The sequence below is a fragment of the Typha angustifolia genome, chromosome 1 (genome assembly GCF_048772165.1).
Source record: "Typha angustifolia cultivar Huaian chromosome 1, ASM4877216v1, whole genome shotgun sequence".
NCBI lineage: Eukaryota > Viridiplantae > Streptophyta > Magnoliopsida > Poales > Typhaceae > Typha > Typha angustifolia.
The window spans coordinates 11,151,295-11,178,316 of record NC_133239.1 but is presented as its reverse complement, the minus strand read 5'-3'; the positions used below and the strand labels follow the sequence as shown (position 1 = coordinate 11,178,316).

Here is a 27,022-nt window from a genome sequence, read left to right as displayed (position 1 = left end):
ATACAGAGGTTCAAGAAGGAACCATTCTAAGATAGAAAGTTAGTCTGTTTGGTCTTATATCTCTCTTGATGCACTACTGAGAAGGAGCAATACGATTGAAGGCTGAGTTTGAGGATTGAAATTTTGCATCTCCATTATAGTTGGAGTTTCTATGCACTATAAAGTATAGATTTAGTTTTAGAAGTTTCAGTGGCTTCTGGATGTTCCTTTGCTTGTTTTGAATCTTGATAAACCCATTAAGTGCAATATGGTATTTCAGGAACTTTAAGGGATCAGAAAGTAGAGAAATTTCAACCAAGTAAATTTACTAGATTAGGCATCTTTTCATATCAGGGAAATCCTTATAAATCAGTCTGGTGGTCTGGAACTTTCTACAATTAGCCATAATACTTCATCCCATGGGTCTTTTTTTTTTTTTTCATTTGATTTGATAACACCCTCCAACTTATGGGGTGAACAAGAGGCTAGGCCTTCCTTCTAAAAAGAGGACATATGCCCATTAAGCAAATAGTGCCTAGTAGGGCTTGGCCTCTTACTACCATGCTTAGGGAACCGTGTTTCTTTTCCTCCAGGATTGATCCAGCCAATTCCAAACCGGGACAGCTTTAGAACAAGAAAAGCCCCTCAACCAACTAGGATGCATGCTAAAGTGCAAGATTTCCCTGTGGTTCGCAACTTTGTGGAATATGTGGTTACTCCTTGTTGTCTCATTTCTATCATAGACATTCATTTCTTTTAAGATGGTCTCAAATAAGTCCTCGTGGTTTGCAACTTTCTAAGAATTTTTCATATCAGTCAAGCGATATAGAGTAGAGTCTATAAGAAAGGAAAACAAAACAAGTAAGTTGAAAAGATGTGGACCACAAGGATCGTTATCAAGGTAAAAATGAAACAACAAGGATTTTGAAAAGATATATTCATATGGAATGATTTGGAATATTGTTCTCTAATTTATGTGGTTATATTAGCTTTGTTCAATAATAAACATGTTGATTGGCACGCCCCTACGTGCCACTAGCACATTCTCGGCACATCTTTGACACATTTTAACATAATTTTTAGAATATTTAAAGTTGCTTTTTGGGTTTTTGACACGTCAATCTTTAGTTTTTTATTTGAATATATGTATTAAAGCTTACATTAGAGTTTTTTATTTTTAGATATTTTTGTAAATGACATATTTTATTAAAGATATAGCAATAGTCAAATAGAAACATTATTTAACACATAATATTATTGAATATATTAATTAAAATTAATATTAATGATTGAACACTCTATAATATGATTGAAATAGAATTTTTTTTAAAAAAAAAGGCTTTACATGAATTAAGTTTGTCACATGATAAAAAAAAAGTTCCTTAGAATATTTTTGATTTACCATTTTAATAAATCTGTTTTGGATAAATGAAAAATCTGTTTCGAACTTTATGCGATCTATGCCAGTCGGCACAAGAGAATGCCACTAGCGCACTTTGTGCCAAGTGCTATGTCACCATCGGCATGGGGCATGCTAACCGGCATGACCATCATTAGTTTGATTGTTTTTGTAAAAATCAAGTTGATCTCAAGTTCTCTAATTTGAAAGTCTTCTAGGATTTGTACTTGTGTTTCAATTAAAGGAGACCTACAAAAACAGATGACAAATGTGTAAAGATTAATCTATTCCGTACAACCTTGATGTAGAGCTCTGCTATTATTGACATTGAATGTGTAAATGAAAACATATAAAAGTAATATTTGAAGGACATTGAATCTCTTATTTCTTAGAGAGCTTCCAATTTTCTATTATATAATTATCTTGTGATGAACTTATTTATTTATGGTCTACACTTGGCAGGTTGACACATTAAATTATACTGAAAGCGGAAGCTCAAGCAGGGTAATCTATCGTGTAATATCTGCATTAAAGGATGTTGAACAACTTCATCAAGTGAGAACTTTTATCCTAGTAATTAACTAGCATAACTCACAAAGCAACTGCTGCTTAGTTGTTTTCTCTGTACACAATTTTTCTTGTTCTTTTTTTATATATTTTTGCAAGTTATTAGTTTTTTTATATAAATGTATGTTTTTTTGGTAGTCTGCCTGGGTGCCTGTTTAGGTAGCTTTGGTCCTTAATTTGATGAGATACTAGAGAATTTTCTACCATCTTTACCTATGCTGGCTAACAGTAAAAAAACAAGATTAAAAAAATCGGCATTGAGATTGGCCTTCCGAAAAAACGATACATATTAGTCACATCGGTCATATCGGTGGTCCATCTTGGATCGAAATAAATGGAGTTAAATTTCTAAAAATTTAGAAAACATAAAAGAACAAGAAAATAATAATTATTCACATATGAACCCTAAAAATAAAAAAAGTACTAAGTTATTCAAAAGTCAAAACTTCGATAAATACCAAGCTGGCTCTCGTAAATTCCTATAGTCATCGTCATTATAATTATCATAAGTTTGTAAATAATGATGTCTAGGGTCTGGTGCTCTAAAGAGTGATTGCATCATATCATTCATATCAAATAGATCTTTTTGTCTCTGAGGAGGATAATGATCAGTATGTGGATCTTGTGTTTAAGGATACTAAGGATATTCAGGATACTAAGTAGGATAGTAACCAGTATATGGATCATGTGATGATTTCAAACAATAAATACTTAATGAATCATAGTCATAAAAAGCAATTTCCTGATATCAAATTCACTAATATGTATGTACATTCTCAATTTTTCTATCTTCAATCTCTACGCCTACTTGACTTTCCTCAGCAAATGTGGAATGGACGATCTCACCACTAGGTGTATCATCAAAATCATTTGAATGATTGCTGATATTGATAGTTATACTCTTTCTCGCTGCTGAACGACTCATATCAGCCTCTGCTCTAGTCGTGGTCTCCCCTAATGCCTTATCTAACCATAGGTTATCTTTATCATTTAAGAATTTATTCTTCATTTCTCTAATCCATAGAACCAAGGGGTTTTCATCAAAAATATGATTTCAAAAAAATTTCTAAATACTTAGAAAAACTGACAGAAAAATAAAAAAATAAAAATGATTCTCATATGAAGCCTAAAAAGTAAAAAATGTACTCATTCAAAATCATGATGAGTTTTGAGCTGGATCAATAAATTTCTATGCTTGTAAATTATCGTTGTAGAAGTGAAATGAAGAGAAAGAGAGATCTCATCTTTCTTTACTGTTATTCTATAATAATGAGAAAGGGGGAATTAAAGAGTACGTGAAAAGAGAGAGAAGAGAAATGAAAAATAGAAAAAAAAAGAAAAAAAAACACTTATCGGAGTTTATTAAAGTGTTGAATAGCTGGAAAAGCTAATCGGATCAGTTGTTGGATGGCTGGATTGGCTTAGTGAAGTATGAGGGGCGGGAGGAGAGTGTACATGAGAAATAGAGAATAAAAGCTGAAAACTTGATAAGAAAGATAGCTAAGGACATGAATTATTGATGTTCCCCGAGGTCGATCCAATCTAAATCTTTAAAAAAATTCCATTTCAATCAGTATTGATCGAGTTCCTCTGAAAAGGCCAAGATGAATTAATCGATACAATCAAAACTGGCCAATCCTAGGCTGAAGCCAGTCACCAAATTGGTTTTGGGTTAGAATCAAGATAAGTCAAAACTGGAATCTATGGAAAATACTCTGTTAAACAAACTATGTGGGCTTCACCCGAGGTGGGTGCCTATTAGGGCTGTCAAAATAGTCAAGCCTGTTCAAGCTTCAACTCGATAAGGCTCGATCAAACTTTGCTCGTATTTGAAATGAGTCAAGCTTGATAAATTGGATTTGTAGTTTTATATATAAGGTTCGGCTTGTGGTTTTATATATACATAGACACACATAATAAATAACATTCAACTTGGTTACATGTTTGATATGTTTTTATAAAGTGTAGACAACCCAAGACTTAATTCCAGCTTGATTCAAGCTTGAATTAGGCTTGATTTACAATAGGCTTGAATCTACTTATCAAGCAGCTCAAAATATGCTCGAATTGAATCTAATCAATTCAAGTTGATGCTTTGGGTTTGGCTTGAAACTAATTTAAGCAAAGCTTGAATAGAGCTTTGCTTGATTACACCCCTAGTGTCTATGCATCCAAGGCGACCTTTTTGTGATATTTCATGTCAAGAGTTGGTAAGTATTTTTATGTTCAAGAGAGCATTGCTTACTTAGATAATCAGGCCTGTCATCGTGCAAATTGTGTAAGTAGATTTGAGCCAAGAACAATATCACATCAATGAAGGTAATGCTATATATCCATTCATTCATTTACCTTGTTTTAGCAGGAGCCTTGTGTAAGACAGCAACTTTTTTTTACTTCTTCCTATGTTTTCTATATTCCTGCTTCTGACATGTGACTACTGATGAAGGTATTAGGAGTGCCATAGTTAAACATATTGTTTTGTAATTCATTAGTTATTATTTATTAACATATCTTTGCTCTTCCATATCAAGTAGAATATTCTTTACTCTTTTAATTTTCTTTCTTTTCTATACACTTATAAATTTCTTTTGTCAAATATTTTAGATTGAAGAAAGTTTGCAAATTAAGCATGGCCTATCCAATGTCCAGAAGCACCTTCATGATATGATTAAAATTATCAATTTAGATACTGAAGCTACATCAGTACTCTCTGTGGTAAGTGTGGAAACTTCTTTCTTGGTTTTCATCTCAGTAATTGATACTTTGGTACACTTACTTTTATAAGACCTGAATGATGGTTATAAGGATAGTGACAAGTACCAAATGCTAAGCATTTCTTGACATATACAGTGTTCTTTTTATTTTTCTTTGATGACTAACAAACTGCATTACTAATATATGCTTAGTTGTGTATAAGAGGTAAGGAATCAGGAGGTTCTGCTTTGCTTCTAAAAGCCTACTAAATGCAGGGATTTAAAGATGAGAGACCAGATATAAGGGCAAAAACTCAAAAAGACAAGATCAAGTAGCATAAAACTTCATGACCGAAAGAAAAAAAATGCTACACTAAACCAATATTTTGGCACATCAATAAGCTCTCCGATTAGGCTATTTATATGTAAAGAGAGCAACATTTACCAGACCTATATGTTGTGATTCTAATAGTTGTTATTTTTTTTCTTCTGTACTCTGCGGATCTGCTACAGTTCATCCTAGATGATTGACCAGCAGCAAAACTTTATTGCATGATAACATTACGTGATTGTAAATATATAGGCAGCTTTCAATGGAAGCTGCCCATTTTCCATACTAATTCTTTTGTCTGCTCATTATTCAGTTATTTCGTCTCAAGTGTTCTACTTTTTATGTGCTATTTTGCTGAGTATAGCTAGTTTATAAAGGAGAATTATCAAGTAATGACTTTACGATCTTCAGAATCTTCGGAGTTCTTATATTTGGCGATCCATGTTTTGGAGATATTATACTCATCTGTAAGCTTGGTGTTGCCCAACATGCTTGGCAATTTGCTTTTCACATGATTAGTTAAAACTACTCCAAATTTACTGATTAATGTAAATTGTAATTAAATTATTTCCATAACTATGAGCATATATTTCTGTTTCTTTTAGAGTCTTCTTTAATGAAATACTCGACCAGATTTTGCTTTGATGAAATTCTTTTCTATTATTCTCAGATTACTGATGCTGTATATGCTTGGGGATACATTTCGAGATTTGATGAGCTCATAAAGAAGAAGATTAGGCATGATTCGTCGATAGTGCTGATCTTGCATGCCTTATTTCTTAAATTTCATTTGTTGCTGAACGTACCATTAGTACGGATCAAGCAATGCAGAAGGTGTGTCACCAACCATTTGCCAATTTGGCAATTTGAAGTTTCTTAGCTAGTTTTAGTTGCCATAATATGCTGCTGGAGGTAATGAATTTAGCTGCGGAGAAAGAAGCTGCTTTTCCTTTCCTGTTTATTTATTTTTTTCATTACTTATCTTTTGATAATTGAAAGAACCTCTTATACCATTAAATATCTCCAGCTCGTATAAGATGGATTATTCATTATGTAGCAAGGTGCCAAAAGAGCATTAACATATAAAGAGGACAATGTAAAAACCTTGATAAAAAAATTAAAGTGATAGAAAAGTAAAGTGAAAAAAAAAGGAAGCTAAGAAGGTTAAGCACTTAAGTGAACCTCAATTTAGGGCATTTGATAATCTCCATTCAAATTCAGTATCAAAGGTGGACAAAACAAATTGGTTTCATGAAAATCAAGTTGATATCATGCCTAGTAGATTGACTGCAAAAGCTATATATTTGCTAAAATAATTGATGGAAAAGAAAGGATTGCCAAGTATAATTTATGATACATCAAGGATATGTAATCATTGGCCAGTGTGAGGATAAGCGGCAGAAAGATGTATGATTTTCCTATAACAATAGGTTGCAATGAGGTTCAACCGTTCAACACTAAATCCTTACTTGTTTATATTGGCTAGATAAATGAATTGACTAGAAATATTCAAGATTTGATTTTGGCAGTTTTTTTTATTTGTTGATGATATTGTTTCAGTTGATTCATTTAAGTTGGATCAAAGACCTAGTTGGAGGTATGGAGATGAAACTTGGAATTTAATGGTTTCAGAGTAAGGAGGAGAAAGTTGAGTATATGAAGTGTAGGTTTAGTAAATCATGACCATCAAAATAGAGGACAAGTATAAGAAGTACCTAAGAGGAATTCTTGTATTACCTCTTTTGTCACATGATTACAGTATGCTCCTTTATCTTAAAAAGAAGGTTTGTAGGATGACTATAACATCAACCTTACAGTTTTGTATTAGATATTAAGCAAATACGGAACTATGTTTGTGAAAGCTGACGGTTAGTGAGAAGAATAATGTTGATGGATGAATTGATTTAGATATGTCCAATAAAGACAACATAGTGAACTCTTAGGGAAGATTGATTTCATAGAAGTAGAGGATGCCACTTAGTCTGACTATAAGGCTTGCCCATTGCATCCAAGTGGTCATGTGTTTGAGTCATGAGAATAGTCTTATAGTAACATTGATAATGCTGGGTACATCTTTCGCTCCCTAGACCCTTGTTGGCGGGAGCCTTGTGCAATGGGAAACCTATTCCTTTGTTTTTCCCTTTGAGGGTGCGCTTGGTAGGAGCAAATACTAATAACTTCTGATCTGCGGAGTGGGTACAGATGCAAAGAAGCAACATCTAGAAGCAGATTACTTAATGGTTCTATGGAGATTCTAAAGGTCAACTGCATACAAATGAAAGAATCCAGTTTAGTTTATCACGAATAGTAATAGCACAAGAAAGTCTTTCCATTTTTTTGGCTTTTAAAATTCTTAGTATTCCACTATATCCCATGTTATTTATTTTATTCTTCATTTCTTCTATAATCTCGTAATTGTTATTCAATCTTTTCCTCTGATTCTACTTCTGTCCATCAGCTGTTAATTATTTTTGTAACTTTTGGTGTTGGCATATGTAAATCCTACTGGAACTTTTGCTGTGCAGCCCAGATCTCCTGTGCATCTCAACTTATTATTCCTCAAAATATGCTGCTAAGATATTTGCAGTTTTGGAGATCATTCCTGTGAGCTTTCTGCATTGCAAAACCTAACATTTCTTTATATATGTTTATTTCCTTGTACAATCATCTTACAGATATTCTCTACTTCTTGGGATTAGTTTAGACTTCATTCTGCCATTTCTTTTTTCTCACTGCAGGTCATATTGCTGGATATATTTGATGATTATGACTTACGAGCTGATGTGCCATTTCATTTGAATCGTGTTGATAAGGAAAAATTTGGAGATTTTTTTCAGGTATTTCATGGTATATATACTTTCCTCCTCGCTCTTATTGACTGGGTACTGTGTCATTTCCAGAACCCCTATTTGTTCACACACTTCCGTTAGTGAGTTCATATGTGATCCCTGGAGCCTTTATCCTTTGCTGATTTTATTTACTCGTAGTGATGTTCTTTAAGAAAGTAAGTCCAAAGCAAAGTACCATTCGTAATACCTATGGGTTGTTCTTTGGAAGCCTCTGACTAACTTATTGAATGATATGTCAGCAGTAACAAGTAAGTCAATATTCTCCAGTAGAAAATATAATTGCAAAACTATTCTATATAATTGAACCAGATTAGTGCTGCAATGCTAACTTGCAGCTGACAACAGACTGCACACAATTTCAAAAGTTTGGATTCTTCAGATATTTAGTGAACTATTGAAATTACATGGAATTACTCTTCTGCTTCTTTAACTGAAGGTCTATATAGCTAATCTCAAATAGCTAGGACTAGCAACTTCTAGTTGTCGTTGTTGTTCATCGTCATTTTTGTCGTCATCATCATTGTCGTTGTTGTTATTGTTGCTTCTTTATTATCTTGGATTAAACATAGTATTTTTCATCATTAGTATTGATTAATGATATTTAATAATTAATAACCTCATATCTGATTTATGTTTTTAAGTTCTTTGGTCTGTATTATTGTATGATGGCTCATTTGTACTCTGGTTGCTATAGTTGGATCGGCAACTCAATCTGGCAAGGCAAACTAAAAGATTGGCCATTGTTTCAGAGGTAATTTCATGTAATACTTAAGTTCCTTTTCTGTATCAGTTTACAACATTCAAGAATGTAGGAAACTAGTTTTTTGTTATCATCACTATGCCATCAACTCATCATGTGGATCTAAACAAAAAAACAAAAAACAAAAACAAAAAAAAAGAAGATTGTGAGAGTAAGAAACAACTACCTATCAGACACTTAGGGGCAATAATCGAGCTGGCTCAATAAGGCTCAATCAAGCTCGGCTAGAAAATGAGCTGAGTCAAGCTTGATCTTCAAAATAGGCTTGAATATAATTTTAAGCCAAGCTTGATCACGAGTCGGCTCGATAAGGCTCAGAATAATTATATATATAATATGAGTAATATTTTCTATACTATACTATATTTCTATTATGTTTTAAAATTTGCTTAAGTGAATTACTATGTACTATATGTCTATATCATATCTTTTTCAGATACATACAGATTTCTGTTAGTTTATATTTTGTAATGTTATATTTTTATAGTTGAATTATGTCTTATTTTAAGCTTGATTCAAGTCAAGTTTGATAGGGCTCAAAATTAGGCTTGAATTGATTAAGACTTGAAATTGCTTATTGATCGGCTTATTTAAGCTCAAGCTTAAAATTCGTTTAAATTGAAATGATTTCAGTTTAAGCTTAATCACAAATCTAGATTCAAAATTATTTTCAATTCAAGCTTGATCAGAGCTAGGCTCGATCAAGCTTTCTAGCTCTGATCAAGCTTTGCTCGATTACACCCCTACTCATTGGAAATTATCTCCAGTCTCATTGGAAATTATCTCCAATTCTTGCCAGACATTGCTATTTTCAAAATGATACTTGTTATAGTCAAGTCAAATAAGATAGTGCTATTCTATAACCTGGGAAATCATCTCCAGTTCTTTCCATACATTGCTATTTTCAAAATGGTACTTGTTATAATCAAGCCAAATAAGATAGTGTTGTTCTATAACCTGGCAACTTCTCAGCTATACTGAACAATAGTTGGTTATGAGACTGTATGATAGGCTCTATAAAACAGGTGAGTCAAATCAATCTCAGGTTCTTCTTGCCATGCATTATAAGATAACCATGTGTCCTCTTTTACAAGCATGTTAAGTTGTTTTCTTCAAATTATGATGTGATAATTGACTGTCTCTAACACAAACTTTAAATGGTTTACTATTAATAACTTTATTCTGTTTCAAGAAGCATGTTGCATGAGAACATAATATGACTATTTTGGTGAGTTCAAAAACTACAATATTTAGCCAGATACCGGGATTATTGCATATATTTGAAGTTGCTTTTCACTACTAGTAACTTTATCCTGAGCTATTGAAACTTGAAAGGACTACCTGATAGACAGATGGGGTTCTTACTTTTGATTACCTGGTCATTTCAAACAAACACGAAACAGTAAATTTACAAAAGCAGGAAATATGATTTGAACCTACCACATGGCATAGAATTCAGTCAATCCAGTTGGTGAAACACCCATATATGGTTTAAGAAGCAAGTATTGTTTGAGTTGTAGTTTTCATAGCTGTTGTTATACAAAGCACCCTCTCTTCCTAATGATACTCTTTGATGTTAAATAAGCATGGTTTGCCTGTATGTTTGTGGGAGGGAGAGCACTAGTGAGTAGCATGGTTCTTGCTTTAACTGACTTCTCATCTTAAAGGCTTCTCAGAAGTTAGCTAGATACATAGTATTATTTGTTTTCTTTTTCTTGATACCTTTGCAAAGTGCATCCTTTTTTTCCCTTGCTATGTTATTTGATGAACCCATTTGACATGATGCTCATGCCTCACAGTACACTTTATTATTGAATGCTTTTCAAGTTGTAAATTGTGCTCATCCATTCAGTGAGAAATACTACTTAAGAGTTAAGACTTTAAGTACTTGTTCATCCATTTCTTCTCATAGTTGATCATTGTTCTACAAGTTGTTCTCAATGCATTAGACTGTTCTGAAATACTCGTGGTGCTTCTTTTGACTTGATTTAAATTTCTACTACATATCAAGATTTTATTAGGTTAGCTGCTGTTGGCATGGATTAAATAGTGATAAATGTTAATGCAGGGAATAGAAATCATGGCGACAAACCTCAATTGCCTTATCAACTTGGTATGTACTTCTGTGGACCAAAATATCTGGAGAATGTCTTTGTTGTATCTAGGTTAAGCAAAAATTCCAATGGTATACAGGAAATGAAAGTAATAAATTTGTTACTATGTAAACTCTTTTATTGTGGTAGTACCAAACATACTAATAGTGTCATTGCTGAAAGTTTCTCCGAATGTAGTCTGTCAGTAAATCTCTCACCTAGACCTATTGAACTGCTAGGCCTTGAGTCTCAATGTACCATGAAATGATGCAAATATTCCTCGTATACTTCCATCTTTTGTTTTCATCAAATACATTTTAATAGTATTTAGATATACCAATTTATGTATGTTTAAAAGTGAATACCGACTCTATGACCTTTGCGCTATTTATATGAGCTTCTAATCCACTTCTATAGCACTTTTGAAAATTTTATTTGCAACTTCAGTAGTTAAGTACCATATTTTATGTAATAAAGGACACAAGGAAATGGTTGGAGGGGAATGTACAAAAGGAACTATCAAGGCGGCTAGAAAGCAAGTTGGAATCTTTTCATTTATCAACTCATGGTATGAAATTATAGCTTGAAGCAACATTCTGATTCTTCAATTGCTATCGATGTACAGTTTCTTTTCTCTACATCCTGAAACCCTTATTATATTGATTTATATTACTGTTCACCATGTAGATGTTACTGTTTAGTTACATAACCTTTCTGAAGGCAATTTTTCTTCCCAAGTTTGTCAGAGTTCATGTCATCTTTATGCTACTTGTTGAAAGGATTGACAAATCAGATATATGATCATATTGCTGAAGGAACATATGGTTCCTTAGATATTGCTTAGACTTTAGATGATAGTTGATGGAAAATTGAATGTAGCTATGAGCTCTGACAGGCCCTATCCTCTTGGTTCCAAGATATGAAAACAATTCTGCAACTTGAGCTATGTCTAGCTGGGTTTGCATGTGTTCAAATTAGTTCAACTTGTCAAGTGACTGCGATGGATTTACATTTGATGATGTCAAAGTCAATTATTTTTTAGGTTGAGTGTCTGTTTTTGTTGGTGTTGAATCATGCCAAATGTAATTTCTTGTCAGACATCGGTTTGACTTTGTCAGGTTATGTGACTTTCACTAACCCAATTCATCATGCCCTGGGCTTATAAAGCAATGCTTATAAGTCGCTTTGGTCCTTATGAACATTCAAGGTCAACAAAACTAGGTGGCTTGTGGATTAGATAGATAGCTTTACACTTAACTTAAATTAACATTAACCAATTTTCTGTCCAAGAATTTCACTCTGGTTATCTTCCCTTAAGTTTATTTTAGATTTCATTCTACATTTTCAAGTTAGCTCAATCGTCCCATCTGAGGGAAACTTTCTGCTCCACTTTCAGATTCTGACGTTTTTTGTTCTTCGAGTCTACTTCGATATCAAAATGTGCATTATGGTTATCGATGTTTCTCACCATACTAACAACATTGATGGGTCCACCTACCATGCCTGTTCATGTCATTATCCCTTTTTTCTATAAAAAACTTGAACATATGGAGGTCACAATATGTAATCTTCAAAAGGAAGCAATTGTTGGTAAAGTATTAGTTGTGTTGCAATCCTGCATCATCTGGCAGAACTACCACCCTGCATGATGTGCTCCACGGTCCACATTTGAGGTTACAGAGAATCTGGTCCTAAGAATCATCTAGAGCAGGCTGAGGATAATAATAGTCAGGCAAGATTAAACAGAGTTAACTTTGTATTGAAATTTTCTACCCAGGGCGTTTCTAAGCTTTCCCTTGTAAATGAAATCAATTCTTTGTATCTTTTTGTCTTTGCAATAATAGACTTAGAGTAAGGTACTTTTGTAAAGTTAAGGAACAAGTACTTATTTAAAATCCTGAGATTTGGAGTCATGTGTTCAACCGATATATGGTCTGTCCACACTCCACAGGTCAAAGTATGCTAAGAAATTAGCATTAGAAAGAACACATGCTGAGACTGTCTGGAATTGGTCTGACTGATGTCTTGGCTGGAAAAGCTTCATGGGAAAGGACACTTTATGACATTATCTATTAATAACTTCTTTAGACATACCTAGCTACTTGTTTATCTGCATCATGTTTTTCCACAAATCAAATAACGGTTCTTATGTCGCAATAATAGGATTGTTTGGCTTTCTACAGCTGGATGCAGGGAATTAGAAGACAAACTAAGTTCATTATCAACATTTTTGCATGCGCAGTTGCAAATGATGGAATCCTTTCAGGTGGTTGTCAATTATATGTCTTGCTCAATGCATATATTTAATAATGACAGAAGCTACAGGGATTTTAACGATGGCAATAGGTCTATTTTTATTAATGCATGCTTGTCTATGGAAGAGGAGAGAACAGAAAGATGGGGTTAGGGGCCTGCGTGGAGTCATGAGGAAAATGAGGTTGTTTCATTTGAATGTAGAGAAGCTTTATGTTGTGGTTAAGACTTTCATCTCTGTAGACAGCATAACAGTAGATGCACTTGACATTGGGGTGTAAATGAGCCGAACCTGAGCGAGCTTGGAGTTGCTTAGGCTCGGCTCAAAATTAATTTCAAGCTGAGACCATATGTTTAGGCTCAACTCACTTGATTTCGAGCCGAATCAATTTGAGCTCGAGCCAAGTTTGAGCTGAAAACGAGCCAAGAAAAGAGAAGGAATAGAGGAAAGAGGAAGGAGAGGAGAGAAGTTAGCGCTGGCATATTCAAGAGCGAGGCGTTGTCATCACCCTATTTGAGAGCAAGGGAGAAGAGAGGGTAAGAAATTGAGAGAAGGGGAGAGAGTTGTCCGGGGAAGAGAGAGAGAGGGACTAGAGGAGGGTGGCGATGGTTGCTAGCACCAGGAAGAAGGCCGATACCGATGTTGCCATGGTAGGTCTGTATTTTGGATTTTGGCACGAAGGAGCGGAAACAAGATAGGGAGAGAGAGAGGATGGAATAGGTTTATCATAAGAAAGAAAAAGGATAAATAAAATAATGAAAAAAATGTGAGTCAAATTAGAATTGATTATATGAGATAGGAAGAGAGAAAATAGGATAGGTCATAGGAAAAAGAAGTACTAATAAAATAAGTATCAAAATTTGAGTGGGTGGAAAAATGATAGAGGAGAGAGAGGAGCGATGGAACAAAAATAAAAAAATAAGGACAAAGTATTAAATAAAGCCAAGGGAAATGATAGCTATTAGATTAAAATCTAATGACTATAAATTATATATAATATTAATTAATAATTTTGAGCTTTTTGAGCCGGCTGTTTGTTTAGGTTCAGCTCATTTATATTGGAGCTGAGCCTAAGTCGAGCAATAGCTGAGTCGATCCTGAGCTAAACTTGAGCTGTTCATTTGTTTTGACAATCTACACTTGAGATCATATGGGCCAACGTGATATTGCCAACATGTCAAATAACTACAGTTGTTTTTAATATAATATTCATCTTTCAAGTAATAAATATGAGAATAAATGGGTAAAATAATGATCGAAGTTACTTTGAATTTATTACTATGAAGTATGATACTTTATTTATCCCTCTGTATAGCCTCGTTACGGCATAATACGGCTCCAACAAAAATAGGTCTTAACCTAACAAAATGGGTTTCCGACACATTTCACTAATATTTTGAGTTTCCTATTAGTTTCTATTACAATACTATTTTGAAGTTTAAGCAAGGTTCAGAAAATCAGGATCGGGATTGGCTTTTCGAAAAAAACGATATGTATCGGTTGGATCGGCTGGATCAGCCGTATCAGTTGCCTGAATTGGATCAGACATTTTTTAATTATGTAAAATTCTAAATATTATTTTAAAATACAGAATTTTTTTTTAAAATTTAAAAAGTATGACCAAAAAATAAGAAAATAATAATTATTCACATTGAGCTCTAAAGATTAAACCAAAGTATTAACTTACTCAAAAGTCAAAATTTTGATGAATATCGAGCTAGCTCTCGTAAATTTTATGGCTGTCGTCATCATAATTATCATAAGTTTGAAAATAATAATGTTTAGGGTTTGGTACTCCAAAGAGTGATTGCATCATATCATTCATATCAAATGGATCTTGTTGTCTCTAAGAATGATAATATTCAGTATGTAAATCTTGTGTTTGAGGATATTGAAGATACTGATACTATTAAGGATGATAATAACTAGTATATGGATCATGTAATGGTTCCAAACAATGAATACTTAAAGAACTATAGTTTGTTGGAGTGAAATCTCTATCGTCATAGTTCGTTGGAGCTAGATATCTCCGTTAGAAAGTAAGAGTGAGAAGAAAATGAGAAAGGAGAGAGAGAGAGAAGAAAAGAGTACAGAGCTTGGGGACATCAATTACCCCGGGTTGGATCCGGGTTAGATCCATAATGGATCTGGCTCGGTTTAATCAAAACCGACCGATCCAACAAACCTTAGTTTTAAGTATGTAGATATTAAATTATAGCTTTCTTTCTTTTCATGTTATCACTTCTAGGATGTTATTCTTTTTTACTGTATGTTATATTGGTTGGCAATAGATTGAAAATATATATTTATTTATTTATCGTCGTATCATGCCATATCCGTATCTTTCTTTTAAGAATTCGATGTATCTCCATATCTGTATCGTTGTACCCTTGTACCTCTATATCCATATTAGTATACGTGCTTTATAGGTCTAATATTTTAAGATCTTGATTTTTTATCTTGTCCAAGATGTTGGAAATTAGAATAACTTGGTCCTAGGAGTGCTAATTAGAAACCTGTGAGCTTGGAGCCCGTTCATTTCCAATCCATGAAACTGGGAACAAGCACGACTCAGAAGTCTATTGGACTAGGTCAAGCCTTGTCTAAGCACGATCTGGCCCAAGTCTGTATCATTTGACCCATCTATTAGAGTCCATAGATAATAACCCGCCCATTCTGGCCTAGCTCATTTGTTGGCAATTAGCTTGCCCATATCTATTAGATTTAATTAATTAATTCCCATTTCAGTTCCTTAAATTCCTTACCACCTTCCTTAATGAAAGCACTCAATACAGAAAGCACACAAAAAGAAAAAAAAAATCAAAATTTGACTATTTGTTACAGTTATAGGTAACATTGGAAAGTGGCCCATTAATTTTTTTCTAAAAAATAATTTTATTGGGGGCAAATTATACAATTTGCCCCCCTAGAATTTTTTATTTATTTATAATAATATTTTTAAATTAGTTGTGGCTTAACCTGTCCATTAGGCCCGCTTGTCTGTCTGCCTGCAAGTGGCTCACCGAACAGCATGCGCATCAACTGAATCTGGCCAAAAAACTTGAACCCGGCTCAAGCTCGGATCAAGTCCGAAACTAGTCTGAGACTAAACTGAGCCAGGTCTTGTCCAGACTCGAGCCCAAAATTTTTTGGACCAGGCCAAGCCTGACCCAGTTCATAAGCACCCCTACTTGGCCTCAGGTCCTTGAACTAATTTGAGATAGAAACTCATATTTGTATTAGCTCACAGCTAAACCACTGGTGTCTCGACCTGTAAAAACCTTGAAATGATGACAAAATCATTTAAGTTCCTACATGACTACATTTTACAAAATATCTGCCACCATGCATCTTTATCAGCATATTCAGATACGACCAAATTTAATATTTATGTACTACTTTGTGTAGGAATTCGAAATTCATTTAACATGAGATATACAGAACCTTATGCTTTCAAAGCTGAATGTTTCTTCTTGATGAAATAATGATAATTAATTATTTCAGGATGTACTCCACATAAATGGGATTCGTATCTGGGAAGAGACTTTAACTGATGTTTTGCAGCGATCTGCTCTAAAAGTATATCATAGTCTGGTTTTCTTGTTCTCTATCTTCTATCTACATCTTTGTTCATATTCCAGTATAATATGTGGCCACATACTCTTCTCTTTCCACTTGTGTATTTTTGTGACAGGAGCAAACCAACTTTACAAGGAAAAAGCAAGAATCAACAATCTTAGTTGCACAATTGAACGACCTCTCCAAGTCACAAACTTTTTTTGGTAACTCCCACTTATCAATTATATTAGGGATTAATATATTTGTGAAAATGAGCATATATTAAGCTGGAGAATTGCAATAAGTAAAATCAAAGCTGAGACTTGGATGGTTCGACAGAGGACTATTAATCTACAGAGAGGATTCATAAAGGCTTTTTAGCTATTTTTTATGGATTTATCATGTACTCTCTTATTATTAACAATTTCCAGGACATCTAATGCATCAAATGATTCGTCTGACTGATCCATCACGGTCAATGTTTATCGAGCCTATGATTGGTTGGTAAGGCTTCTTCATGTTTGACTGGTTCATTGATCACTTCATCTTTATCATGTCATTTTTGTATTGGACCGGCATTGCATATAACATTCTCAAAGGTTCTTGTTTGCAATCTACCCCTGAAAAAATAGATTTGCAATATTCTCTTTCATATAGAGCGTAGAGGAAAACATGCAAGCACTGGATTTTTATTGATATATATCCATGTCAAATAAGCACTTTGTGAAATTTATATGTGAAGAAATCCTATTATGTTCCTTTTCTTGAAGTCATTTTATTGATATATATCCATGTCAAATAAGCACTTTGTGAAATTTATATGTGAAGAAATCCTATTATGTTCCTTTTCTTGAAGTCAATTTAGTGTCCATAAGCTCAGTTCTTTCAGTAGGATCTAATTTCTAAGTGTTTACTGTCATTAGTTGCCTAAGTGAGATATTGATGAGGCAGTTTTCTACTGTTTTGTGACCAATATTAGTTTTATCTCAGGTTTGATGCAGATGGGCATGAATTGCTTGGATTGCACTTCTTTAGTGTACTTGAGTCATGGTATTTCTATACTTTCATAAATTCATAGTCAATTTAATTATTTAAATGCCTAGAATTATCTTCTTTTTACGTTTTTCTGTTGATATATTGTTGAGATAGATCTGGAAATTCGCTCGTAGTGTCTTGTCATGATTCATATTTTAAGGAGAAGGATGTATGATTTTGTAATAACTTGGTTTGTCTAGCAATTTATGAAGCCATTACAATTTTAACTTCTCGAGCAGTGTTATTCTCATATGTATTAGACCCTTCCAAAAATCAGTAGTTTTCATATTTCCATTTTGATGTGATTTTTTTTATAAATGAAATAAGTTAACAGATATGATGTGCAGTATTGGACAGGTTGGACTGGCCAGTTTGGATTCTCTGTTAGCGATGCTGATAAAGGAGAATTTAGAGCATATGTGGAAGTATCTTAATGTCCTGGTGAGTTTGTGAATGAAGCAAGCATATGGCACAATGTGTTTTCGCCCATTCTTCTAGTAGTTTCTTGTTGATTGATATTTGATAGTACTTAGCAGTTAGCAGTAATAACATGCTATACATAGATATAAGGTCTGTAACTGTAAGAAGTGCATTACAAGGGAATAATTAAGGGAAAATTTTGGGTTCTCTTCTGGTGTAATATCTATTGACCTACTGTATGACACAAGTCATACTAGACTATGATCATAGGTTCAAATCTAATACTGTTGAAAGCTGATGATAGATAGTAGATACCATCAATAATGGTCAAGCCAGTGGCATGTGCTGTGCCACCATCGACACGGGGCATGCCGAGCGGCATGCCCCTACATGCCAATTGCACGCCTTTACGTGTCACTGGCACGCATTTATAGTATTTTTAATAAATTTTTTAAAATATTTTTAGATATGTTTTAGATCTTTGGTATATCAATCTTTACTTTTTTTTTGTCTAAATATATGTATTAGAACCTATATTATAGTGTTTTATTTTTAGATTATTTTTGTTAATGATATATCTTATTAAAGATAAAGTAATAGTTAAATATAAATATTATTCAATACATAATATGATTGAATACATTCATTAAAACTAATATACTTTATAATAAAATTGAACACATAATATTAATTGATAATAGTTTAATAACTAAAACTAATATCTAGTTAAACGTAGAATGATTAATAGGATGAAAGACTTTATTTGTCAGCATAAAAATAATACGAAAATGTTGCATTAAATACTGTCGATATTCTTCACAAATTATTCACTGATAGTATTGCTCGTTGTAACGTCTCACATAGTCTTCATATAAAAAAGAATTTTATAATTCTTTTATGATATAATTTGGATATTGAATATGCACTGGAACGACCAGCACTGGCATAGGCATAAATACACCATAAGCATATGCAAATTATTGATATAGAGTATAATAAAAGTGTTGTAGCTCTGTGAATGTGATTAATATGATAGTAATGATAATAAACTCATATCATCCTATGGGTGCACCTCTTATAATGGCATGCTACTTATAAACTCAAATCCTCTATAAAACAATGTTTCTCTGAAAAGATTGTGTAATAGTGATGCATGTTTTATCTCCATCATCACCGTCACTAGACTGAGTCTCGTCATTATTACTATCATCATCATCATTATCATCTCTAGTCGTATCATCATCAATTTTATCTAAGAATGATTGATAAGAAATTAGAAAAAAGGCTACATATGGCACGACCGGCATGGCTCGGCATAGGGGCGTGCTATTGGCACACCTCATGCCAAGTGCCACGCCATTAATGGCACAGCCATCCATAGACACCATATGATTTTATATTGGGATACCAATTTAATTTTCATGTGCAATCTTTCTAAGATTGTTTCAAGATGACCTTGTAATAAATTAAATGGCTTTTGTCTCAGTTGGATGCTAAATGGTTGGAGGAGTTGCATAAACTGGACAAACTTTTGGGGCCTTCTACATCCATTCCTTTGCTGGGCTGGTCATCCTATAATCATTTGGTAATAGTTAAATTTTTGTGGTTACAGTCCCTGTTTTGATGATTTTTCTCTGTTCAACAGATGAACAAATTTCTTTATTTCTTGCATAGTGTAATATAAAACCAAATATTTTCTTTTCTGCTACATAACCTGTTCTGACCTCTGAGAGTGCCGCTACCCAAGTAATATCGTCCTTGAATGTTGCATTATGGTAGCATAACATCATTGATTCTGCCGTCTTTAGGAAAGTATTCATGTATTACTATGTAGTTCTTCAGTTATCACTCACTACCATCTAAGATAGAATATATCCATAAATTTGATGTTTTGTAATAGTTTTTCTATGACCATTTTTGTAGATAATTGATGTAAATGTAATTTTATCTTTGTTAATCGCGTAGGTCAAGATGGTCAATAAATCATGGGAGCCATTAGTCGAGTACTTGGCAACTGTGGGACAGTTACAGTTAGTGCGCTGCCTGATTTCCTTCAAATTAAAGTCAACATGCAAGGTAATGATGTTTGTAATCCTTTGTCCAGTAATCCAGGAACTGTTTTTGATAAACAAAATTCAAGGTTTTATCTCAACAAATTAGTCTCTTTGTAGAAACCTTTGTTATCAGACAGCTTGGATACTGGGTCAGAATTCAATCATACTTCGACTGTCCTAAAATTTTTCCTATCAGAGTGACATGAATACTCTACTTTTCCAACCTTATACTGGAACTCGCTTCTGTATCTAAAAGAGGGAGTTCTAGAGCATCTGATTCAATATACCATCATAAATCATTCAACTGTTCCATAGCCAAATATATGATTATATTATACAGTACCCTCTATACAAACATTATCTTTTACATTCAATACCTCCTGCTTCAAGAGAAAAGGAAGGAATTTCTAGAAAGGATTACAGATCTGAATTAGCCTTTGAAGTACTGAAATCACATTGGAAGAGAAGGGCTCTCAAGTTGATTGGAAGCTTATTGGTTAGAAGGCTGAGACACTTGGCAATATAATGATCTTGGAAAACATAATAGTTGATTTATTTTGTGTCTTTTTCAGTTCATCCATTTGGGATAGCCTTGATTTAGCAGTTGTAGTTGCAGATTCAGTTACAAAGAGCTTATTCTTAGTTACAGATCTCCTGATAATTATTTTCTTGTCCAGATTATGGAAAATACTTTAGTTTGATGTGATGGTGCTTAGTATGGTAACTGTGTGGAAATACAATAGTGAAAGAAAAGGAATATCTAGGCATATAATGATTGATAAACTGTGGATAAAGTACATTAAAGTGCCATATCAATTCATGCAAGGACTTATCAGCTGGAATGGCGGAGAAGATAGTTTAGGCAGTCTTAATGAATTAACTACTAACTATAATAGGAGGGATCATTTTTAGGGTCTGAAGGAAACTCAACCACTAGTTTAATAGATGTTTCATGTTAACTGTCTTTAATTTCTGATGCTATTGTGTTACCTCTAGTCATTTTTCATAGAATCATGTTCATTAAGCTATATAAAAGACATTAGATGTTTGACAGATTAAAGCTGGTGCTGTAACTTTTGCTGCTGAGGGCATGATCACTTCCATTTATTCTCAGAGAGAAAAAATACTTGCGGTTTGTAATAATTGTACCTTCTGTTTATTTTAGCTGATTCTACTTTTCGTTCAATATTATCTAGTTGCTATTTGGCAGTGCATACAAGCAAAAGAGGAGGATTTTTCACTGGGACATTTTCTTCACGAATTGGATGAGCAACGGAAACTGTGTGGTTTACTTTCTCCTCTTCAAACAGTCTATATCTCAGAAAAAACCCCTATTCTTTTGGGCAGATTTGCATGTGTTTTTTCCATATCTCAGGTTTTTCTCTTATTTCCTTGGAAATTATAATATTTAAACTCTAATTTATAGGATGCAGCTTTATTAATTATATTTGCTGATATTATCTTTGGCCTAGCATAGTTACATCTTGATTCTTAAATTGAAAGAAAAAAGCAATTCATTATTGGTGTGGACATCACTATTCATCATGTTTACTCGTAGGGACAAGAGGGCTACTGCACCCGTAGCTTTCTAGCTTAACGAGAGTTTTGACTAGTCTTATAGGACTATTTTCATCTTTTTTGTTTCTTAAACTATTTTTGTCTTTTGTTTTACTTTGCCTATATAAAGGCTTATAATCTTCTTTTTATGGGTTAATTAATATTTTGAGAATTTTCACATATTAAGTGTTTGTTGATGGATTCTGACGCCCCGGTTAGTGGATTCCTCATATTTAATTAATTTTCCTACTAATCTTTTATCGAGAAATTCGTCTGGCATCAATTATGCTTGGTAATTATATTTGTGATTTTACATGCAGCTACCTCGATATGTATTTGATGTTCACTTGGGCACTTTGACCAGTCGATCAAAGAAGTCAATAATTGATTTCTTTCCCATGGTAAGTAACCCTTGGTATGCTCTATTAGCTGTGTACATTTAGTTTCATCGGAAATTATAGCCAATTTTACTACTACAAATTTGTGCAAAGCATCCAAATAACATCATCTAATACAGATTCTCTTGAAAACTTATTTTTAGTTCTGTGTTCTGCTCTTTTTTCCAGGTCCTGGGATTGGGGACTTTCCTTAGGCAGTTTCATCCTTTTTGCATGACCCAATACATCCAGGTGCATTGATTATTATGCCAGAAATTTACTTCTCTGTATGTATGTATGTATGTATGTATGTATGTATGTATGTATGTATGTATGTAACGTTGCATTTGATCGTGAGCATCTATATACCATGCAGTTCATGGGCCAGTATACACGTACAGCAGCAGAAACAGCTTTTGGGGCCATCTCCGAACCTCAGAAAGGATTCCTTGACTATACATCCGAGGTTTTTACCTCCTCTTTTTGGTTGACCATTTCTTTGTAGTCTATCAATCAAAATCCTGAATAATCATGATTGCTTTTGGATCGTGTGTTCATTGGATATGAAATGACCTTCATGCAATTTCATCTGTTTGTTTTTCTTCTATTCATTCCTTTGAACCCTTCAAATTCATGGACTGACAACTCTATTCCGCAGCATTTTTTTTTGTTTTTCTTGTCAAATTATTAATCTAGGAAAGATTGAAATTCTCAACATGGAGAATTGAGAGCATCAGGGTTTGCATATATAGTTGTCACGCAATTCATTTGCTTCATACAACTGTAAGTAAACTAACTTCTGTTGGCCTTTTCCTCAGGTATTGAAGGCAGCATTTTGGACAATGTTTTTCTGCAAATACATGAAGGTCCCACAGGATTTATCAGAATCGTGCTTACCATCTTCTCTTGTTGCTATTCTTCAAACATGAATTTGTAAATTCCAGTTGTTAAGTGGATTAGCCCAAAGAAGGGGCATGTTGTTGATCAATCAGCTAGTCTGCATTCTTATGGGGTCATGATTTGAGGAGACCACCTGAAGGTACCACTGTGAGAACTCTGGCCTACGAAAAATGCATGGTATTGCTTATGGGTTTGCATGAAGGTACCACTGAGGGTGGTCTAGCAAATGCAACTTGATTGAAAACAGCCCAAAAGCAAGCAGCAAAGAGTTTCTTGTAGGTTCAAGGCTGATATGGATGAAAGTGAACCTGCTGCTATACTATAAACAATGTGTCACAATCCTACTACATCTGCTATTCTGCAGTATTTTTTTTGTTTTTCTTGTCAAATTATTATAATCGGAGGAGATAGGGCATCGGCTCTAGAACAAGCCTCATTCTTAGCCTACCTAGACAATTCTATAAAGAAAGAGCCGTTACATAGACCTAACATGCATAGAAACCTGCCAACCCAACGAGACAACCAAATAATCACCATAACCGAATCAGGCTAGCCATCATGAGCAATCCTTAGACAACACCAACACAACTGGGGCTAGTCCATAACAGCACAGCAAGACAGCTAACCACCACCAGCTCTGGCAGATTCACCACTGGTCAGCAATCGCAGCAAAGGAGGCTTGACGAAAGGGAAAGGTTAGTGTAGGAGGGGAGGATAAAAGCGATAGATGGATATTGAGAATGGTCACTACTTGGACTCTGATAGATTGGAGAAGCCAACACGGCCGCCGTGGCAGGGGGAGGAGGTGGCGATAGGGCGAGAGGCTGAAAAAGCAACAATTGAGAAGGCAAACAATATGGGCCAAAACTGTGCCAAAAATGGTGGTCAGAGAGGAGGAGAGTGGGATGGAGGTTGCACCACTAGGAAGAAAAGGGATTCCATCGGGAGGGGGCGAGGCGAAAAGCGGGTAGAGTGAATATTGATGAAGAAAAGAGCGAGAAGAGGGCAGAGCAGTAAGAAACCGATAGAGTTGGGTTGTAGAATGAGCAAGGAGGTTGGATAGGAAAAGGTGGCGGGTTTGGCCTAGGCGGCTTGGTTTCACCACCCACTCACCCCCAACCATGAGCTCGAAAAGAAAGAGAGGGAGAGGAAACCTTTACAGGAGAAGAGCCTCTCCTCTCCCCTAGCACCGGCTAGAGGATGAGAGAGGAGGGAATGCCGTCAAGGACACTCCTCACACATGGGGGAGAAAAATGGCTACCAAGCCCTAAAAAAGTACTAAGGTCGATGCTAGAGAAAAGATTATTAGTGGTCATTCTTATATTAAGTAGTTTCCTACTTAGCCTTAAATTAAAATTGCGAAGGACAATATGTATTTACATAGATGAGATGCCACTGTGTAGAGAATGACTCCTGATACGAGTAGGAGACAAGAGGACTCCTACACCTACTCTAGTTCATACATCTAAGCCAATGACCACTATTGCCCTTGTTACAGATCTAGTTTTCATAGTAATTCAATTTTATTAGTCTCTATTAGTGAGCAGACATCGCATCCCCAGACTACATCACAAGTTAAGCCACTTAGTTTATATAGAGGCATAGTGTAGTCGAGAAATTCTTGAAGGTTGCTCTAACTATTTATGTGTTCGACAATTGAGCAGAGCATTGATGGCACATGATTAAGTGCTAGTACAAAGGAAAAGAGGAAGAATTGACTTGGAACAACTTCCTAAAATTATTCTAGGAGAGCTATTATCTACCCACTCTCAAGAAGAAGAACCATGACAAGTTTTATGCATTAAATTTTTTTCTACCAAGTTGCTACTCTTTGTCCCACATGTAGCAATTGATGAAAAGAGGGAGTTTTTTTGGAGAGAGGATTGCAGCTAGACTTGATCAAATGGCCTAGCCCGCCCGTGCCTCGCCTGATTTGGACCAGGCTTAGCCCGGCCCGACCCAAGCCTGAACTACCCATGGGCGACACAAGCTAGCCCTTTGCCTACCCAGCCCGGCCCGGAAGCCCACCCGTTTAGCCCGTAACTAGGCCTGCCCATTCTGCTACAGTATTTACCTGTTCTGTTACAATAAAAACCAACTAAAATTGTGATACTGTATCGTTTTATAATTTTTTTAAGCACACATTTAAATTTTTTAATTTATTATTATTATTTTTAAATGGTGGAACATAAATATATTTTTTTAAAATAAGTTAATAGTAAAAAAATCTAAAAATAGCTAAAATGTGTGTTGGGCCGAATGATTGGTGGGTCGGACCGGTCCGATCTTTCACAGGCCGACGAGCGGTAATAGGCTAGACTATTCTAGCCCGGCCTGTGAAACACCCACTTTCAAAAATCACGTGTTCCTCATATAGAGAGTTCCACGTGACCTATCAGTGAAATAATCTCACAAAACATTTGGATAAGTCTAGAAATACCATAATAATCCAAACAAATAATCCAAAGTTATAATTATCACAGGCCTCAACAAGCCTCTAGGAATACAAGTCCATACACAAATTTTCAGCATAAAAACCCTCACAGAGGCTAAATCCAACTAGGAATAATAGAATAAACAATACTAATAGGGAAACGAATCTACTACTCCTCGATATCTGCATCCTCCATAATTAGCCTGAAATACTTTCACCAAAATGGCGGTGAGCATAGGGCGCAGCAAATATAATTCAATAGTAATCTATGAATATTATATTACATGATAAATAGAAATGCAAATTCATAATTATGAACATATCAAGGAAATGTATACAGTATAATTTTTTTAATAACTTTCATCATCATAGCTCAATATACTTAAAAATCCACACAGAAACCAGGTCACTAATATCATATCTCATAAAGCAACATAGTATCGAGGGGGAACTAGTCATCTAGTGGTGCTATCACCCATACATGCTTAGCGACGCTGCATATGACCGGTTGTCTATGGCCATCAAACTAAGGACCCCAATCGTAGGCTCATTAACACCGCTCTAGTAAATCATCGCACAGAGCAGAATCATTACTTATAGCTGAATCATCACATAGAGCAGAATTATCGCATACGGCGGGTAAGAGCTCACGACTTGATAGACGCTCTAACCTTGCGTCCTCGGGTACCGCTAGAACTATAACCCTACCGCTCAATCATCTTTACTAATATTATACTAGACTAGTCTCCAACTAGGGTAGTGTAATCACCTAAATGCTCCACCAGCTAACGACCTCAGGTATATATCGCTAATATAATACTATATAATACACTATACCCTTAACCCCGGGTTGAGTGGGTGAGAGGGGCACTGCCTAGTTGGGACTCGACTAACAATAATACGTGCATGTGGTGCCATGACTTCTATTATTTATTATATCATAATCATCAAAGTAACATGTATTATAAATAATGCATGGAGCCTATCATATATATGCAATAAGTAGTAATTAATGCAAGTAAGAAATGACATATGTAAACATTATTTGTAGACTAATATAGGATCTAACTCACTTGAAATATCTCTAAAATTTGTCTCGCTCTCCTAATTAGTCGGCTCCTCCTGAATTTCGAGATCCTCCCAGCACAATAATGGGTCTAATAATTATAAGATAAAATAAACATAAGAATGATGAACTAACTACCTTGTTGTATAAATTAAATTTGATTTTCTAGATCCAGGTAGGTGACTTGGTTTTACATTTATCCTTTCCTATTAATATATTATTTTATATTAATTAAAAATAGTCATTTATGGTAAAAATAGAGTCATCCACATTTGCAAGTGTCAAAGATAATTAAAAAGACTAATAAATTTAAATGCCTATTTTAATTATGTATTATTCTTAATTATATTAATAACATGGTTGAGAAAAATCAAAAAAAAAAATGTAGCTAACAAAAGTTAAACAAAAATAATAGATTAATAGTGACTAGCATATGGTCCACATGTTGGGCTGGGCTCAAGGATTCACAGGCTAGGCTGGGCTCAAGGCCCACAGCCCACTAGGGCGAAAGATGGGCTAGCTACAAGTGTGGGCCTCGACCCACACTGTAGCTGCCTAGATATTGGGTGGGCTGGGCTTAAGAGCCCAGTCCACCACAACAACCACTAGACAAATGGGCCCAATCCACCTCTAGCTACAAGTGTGAGCTGTAGCCCGCACCGTAGCCCACAAAGGTCGGGTGGACTGGGCTCCCAA

General features: G+C 34.7%; 1 protein-coding gene across 2 annotated transcripts in view; it reads left to right on the top strand.

Annotated features, from left to right (window-relative positions):
• LOC140780247 (uncharacterized) overlaps positions 1-23,265 on the top strand; it is a 28,018-nt gene extending 4,753 nt beyond the window's left edge. The window contains exons 8-29 of one of the 2 annotated variants that reach the window (XM_073125667.1): positions 1,841-1,933; positions 4,550-4,660; positions 5,640-5,803; positions 7,495-7,573; positions 7,708-7,806; positions 8,513-8,569; positions 10,647-10,691; positions 11,149-11,239; positions 12,855-12,937; positions 16,430-16,504; positions 16,620-16,707; positions 16,915-16,987; positions 17,474-17,533; positions 17,866-17,959; positions 19,425-19,523; positions 19,904-20,014; positions 21,047-21,124; positions 21,203-21,367; positions 21,870-21,950; positions 22,116-22,178; positions 22,303-22,392; positions 22,745-23,265. In XM_073125667.1, coding sequence (XP_072981768.1) covers positions 1,841-1,933; positions 4,550-4,660; positions 5,640-5,803; positions 7,495-7,573; positions 7,708-7,806; positions 8,513-8,569; positions 10,647-10,691; positions 11,149-11,239; positions 12,855-12,937; positions 16,430-16,504; positions 16,620-16,707; positions 16,915-16,987; positions 17,474-17,533; positions 17,866-17,959; positions 19,425-19,523; positions 19,904-20,014; positions 21,047-21,124; positions 21,203-21,367; positions 21,870-21,950; positions 22,116-22,178; positions 22,303-22,392; positions 22,745-22,855 — 2,010 coding nt within the window. In that variant the 3' untranslated portion in view covers positions 22,856-23,265. Of the gene's footprint in view, positions 1-1,840; positions 1,934-4,549; positions 4,661-5,639; positions 5,804-7,494; positions 7,574-7,707; positions 7,807-8,512; positions 8,570-10,646; positions 10,692-11,148; positions 11,240-12,854; positions 12,938-16,429; positions 16,505-16,619; positions 16,708-16,914; positions 16,988-17,473; positions 17,534-17,865; positions 17,960-19,424; positions 19,524-19,903; positions 20,015-21,035; positions 21,125-21,202; positions 21,368-21,869; positions 21,951-22,115; positions 22,179-22,302; positions 22,393-22,744 lie in introns of those variants that run through there. The other variant, XR_012107474.1, reaches the window with a different exon arrangement.
• Positions 23,266-27,022: the final 3,757 nt, after the last annotated feature.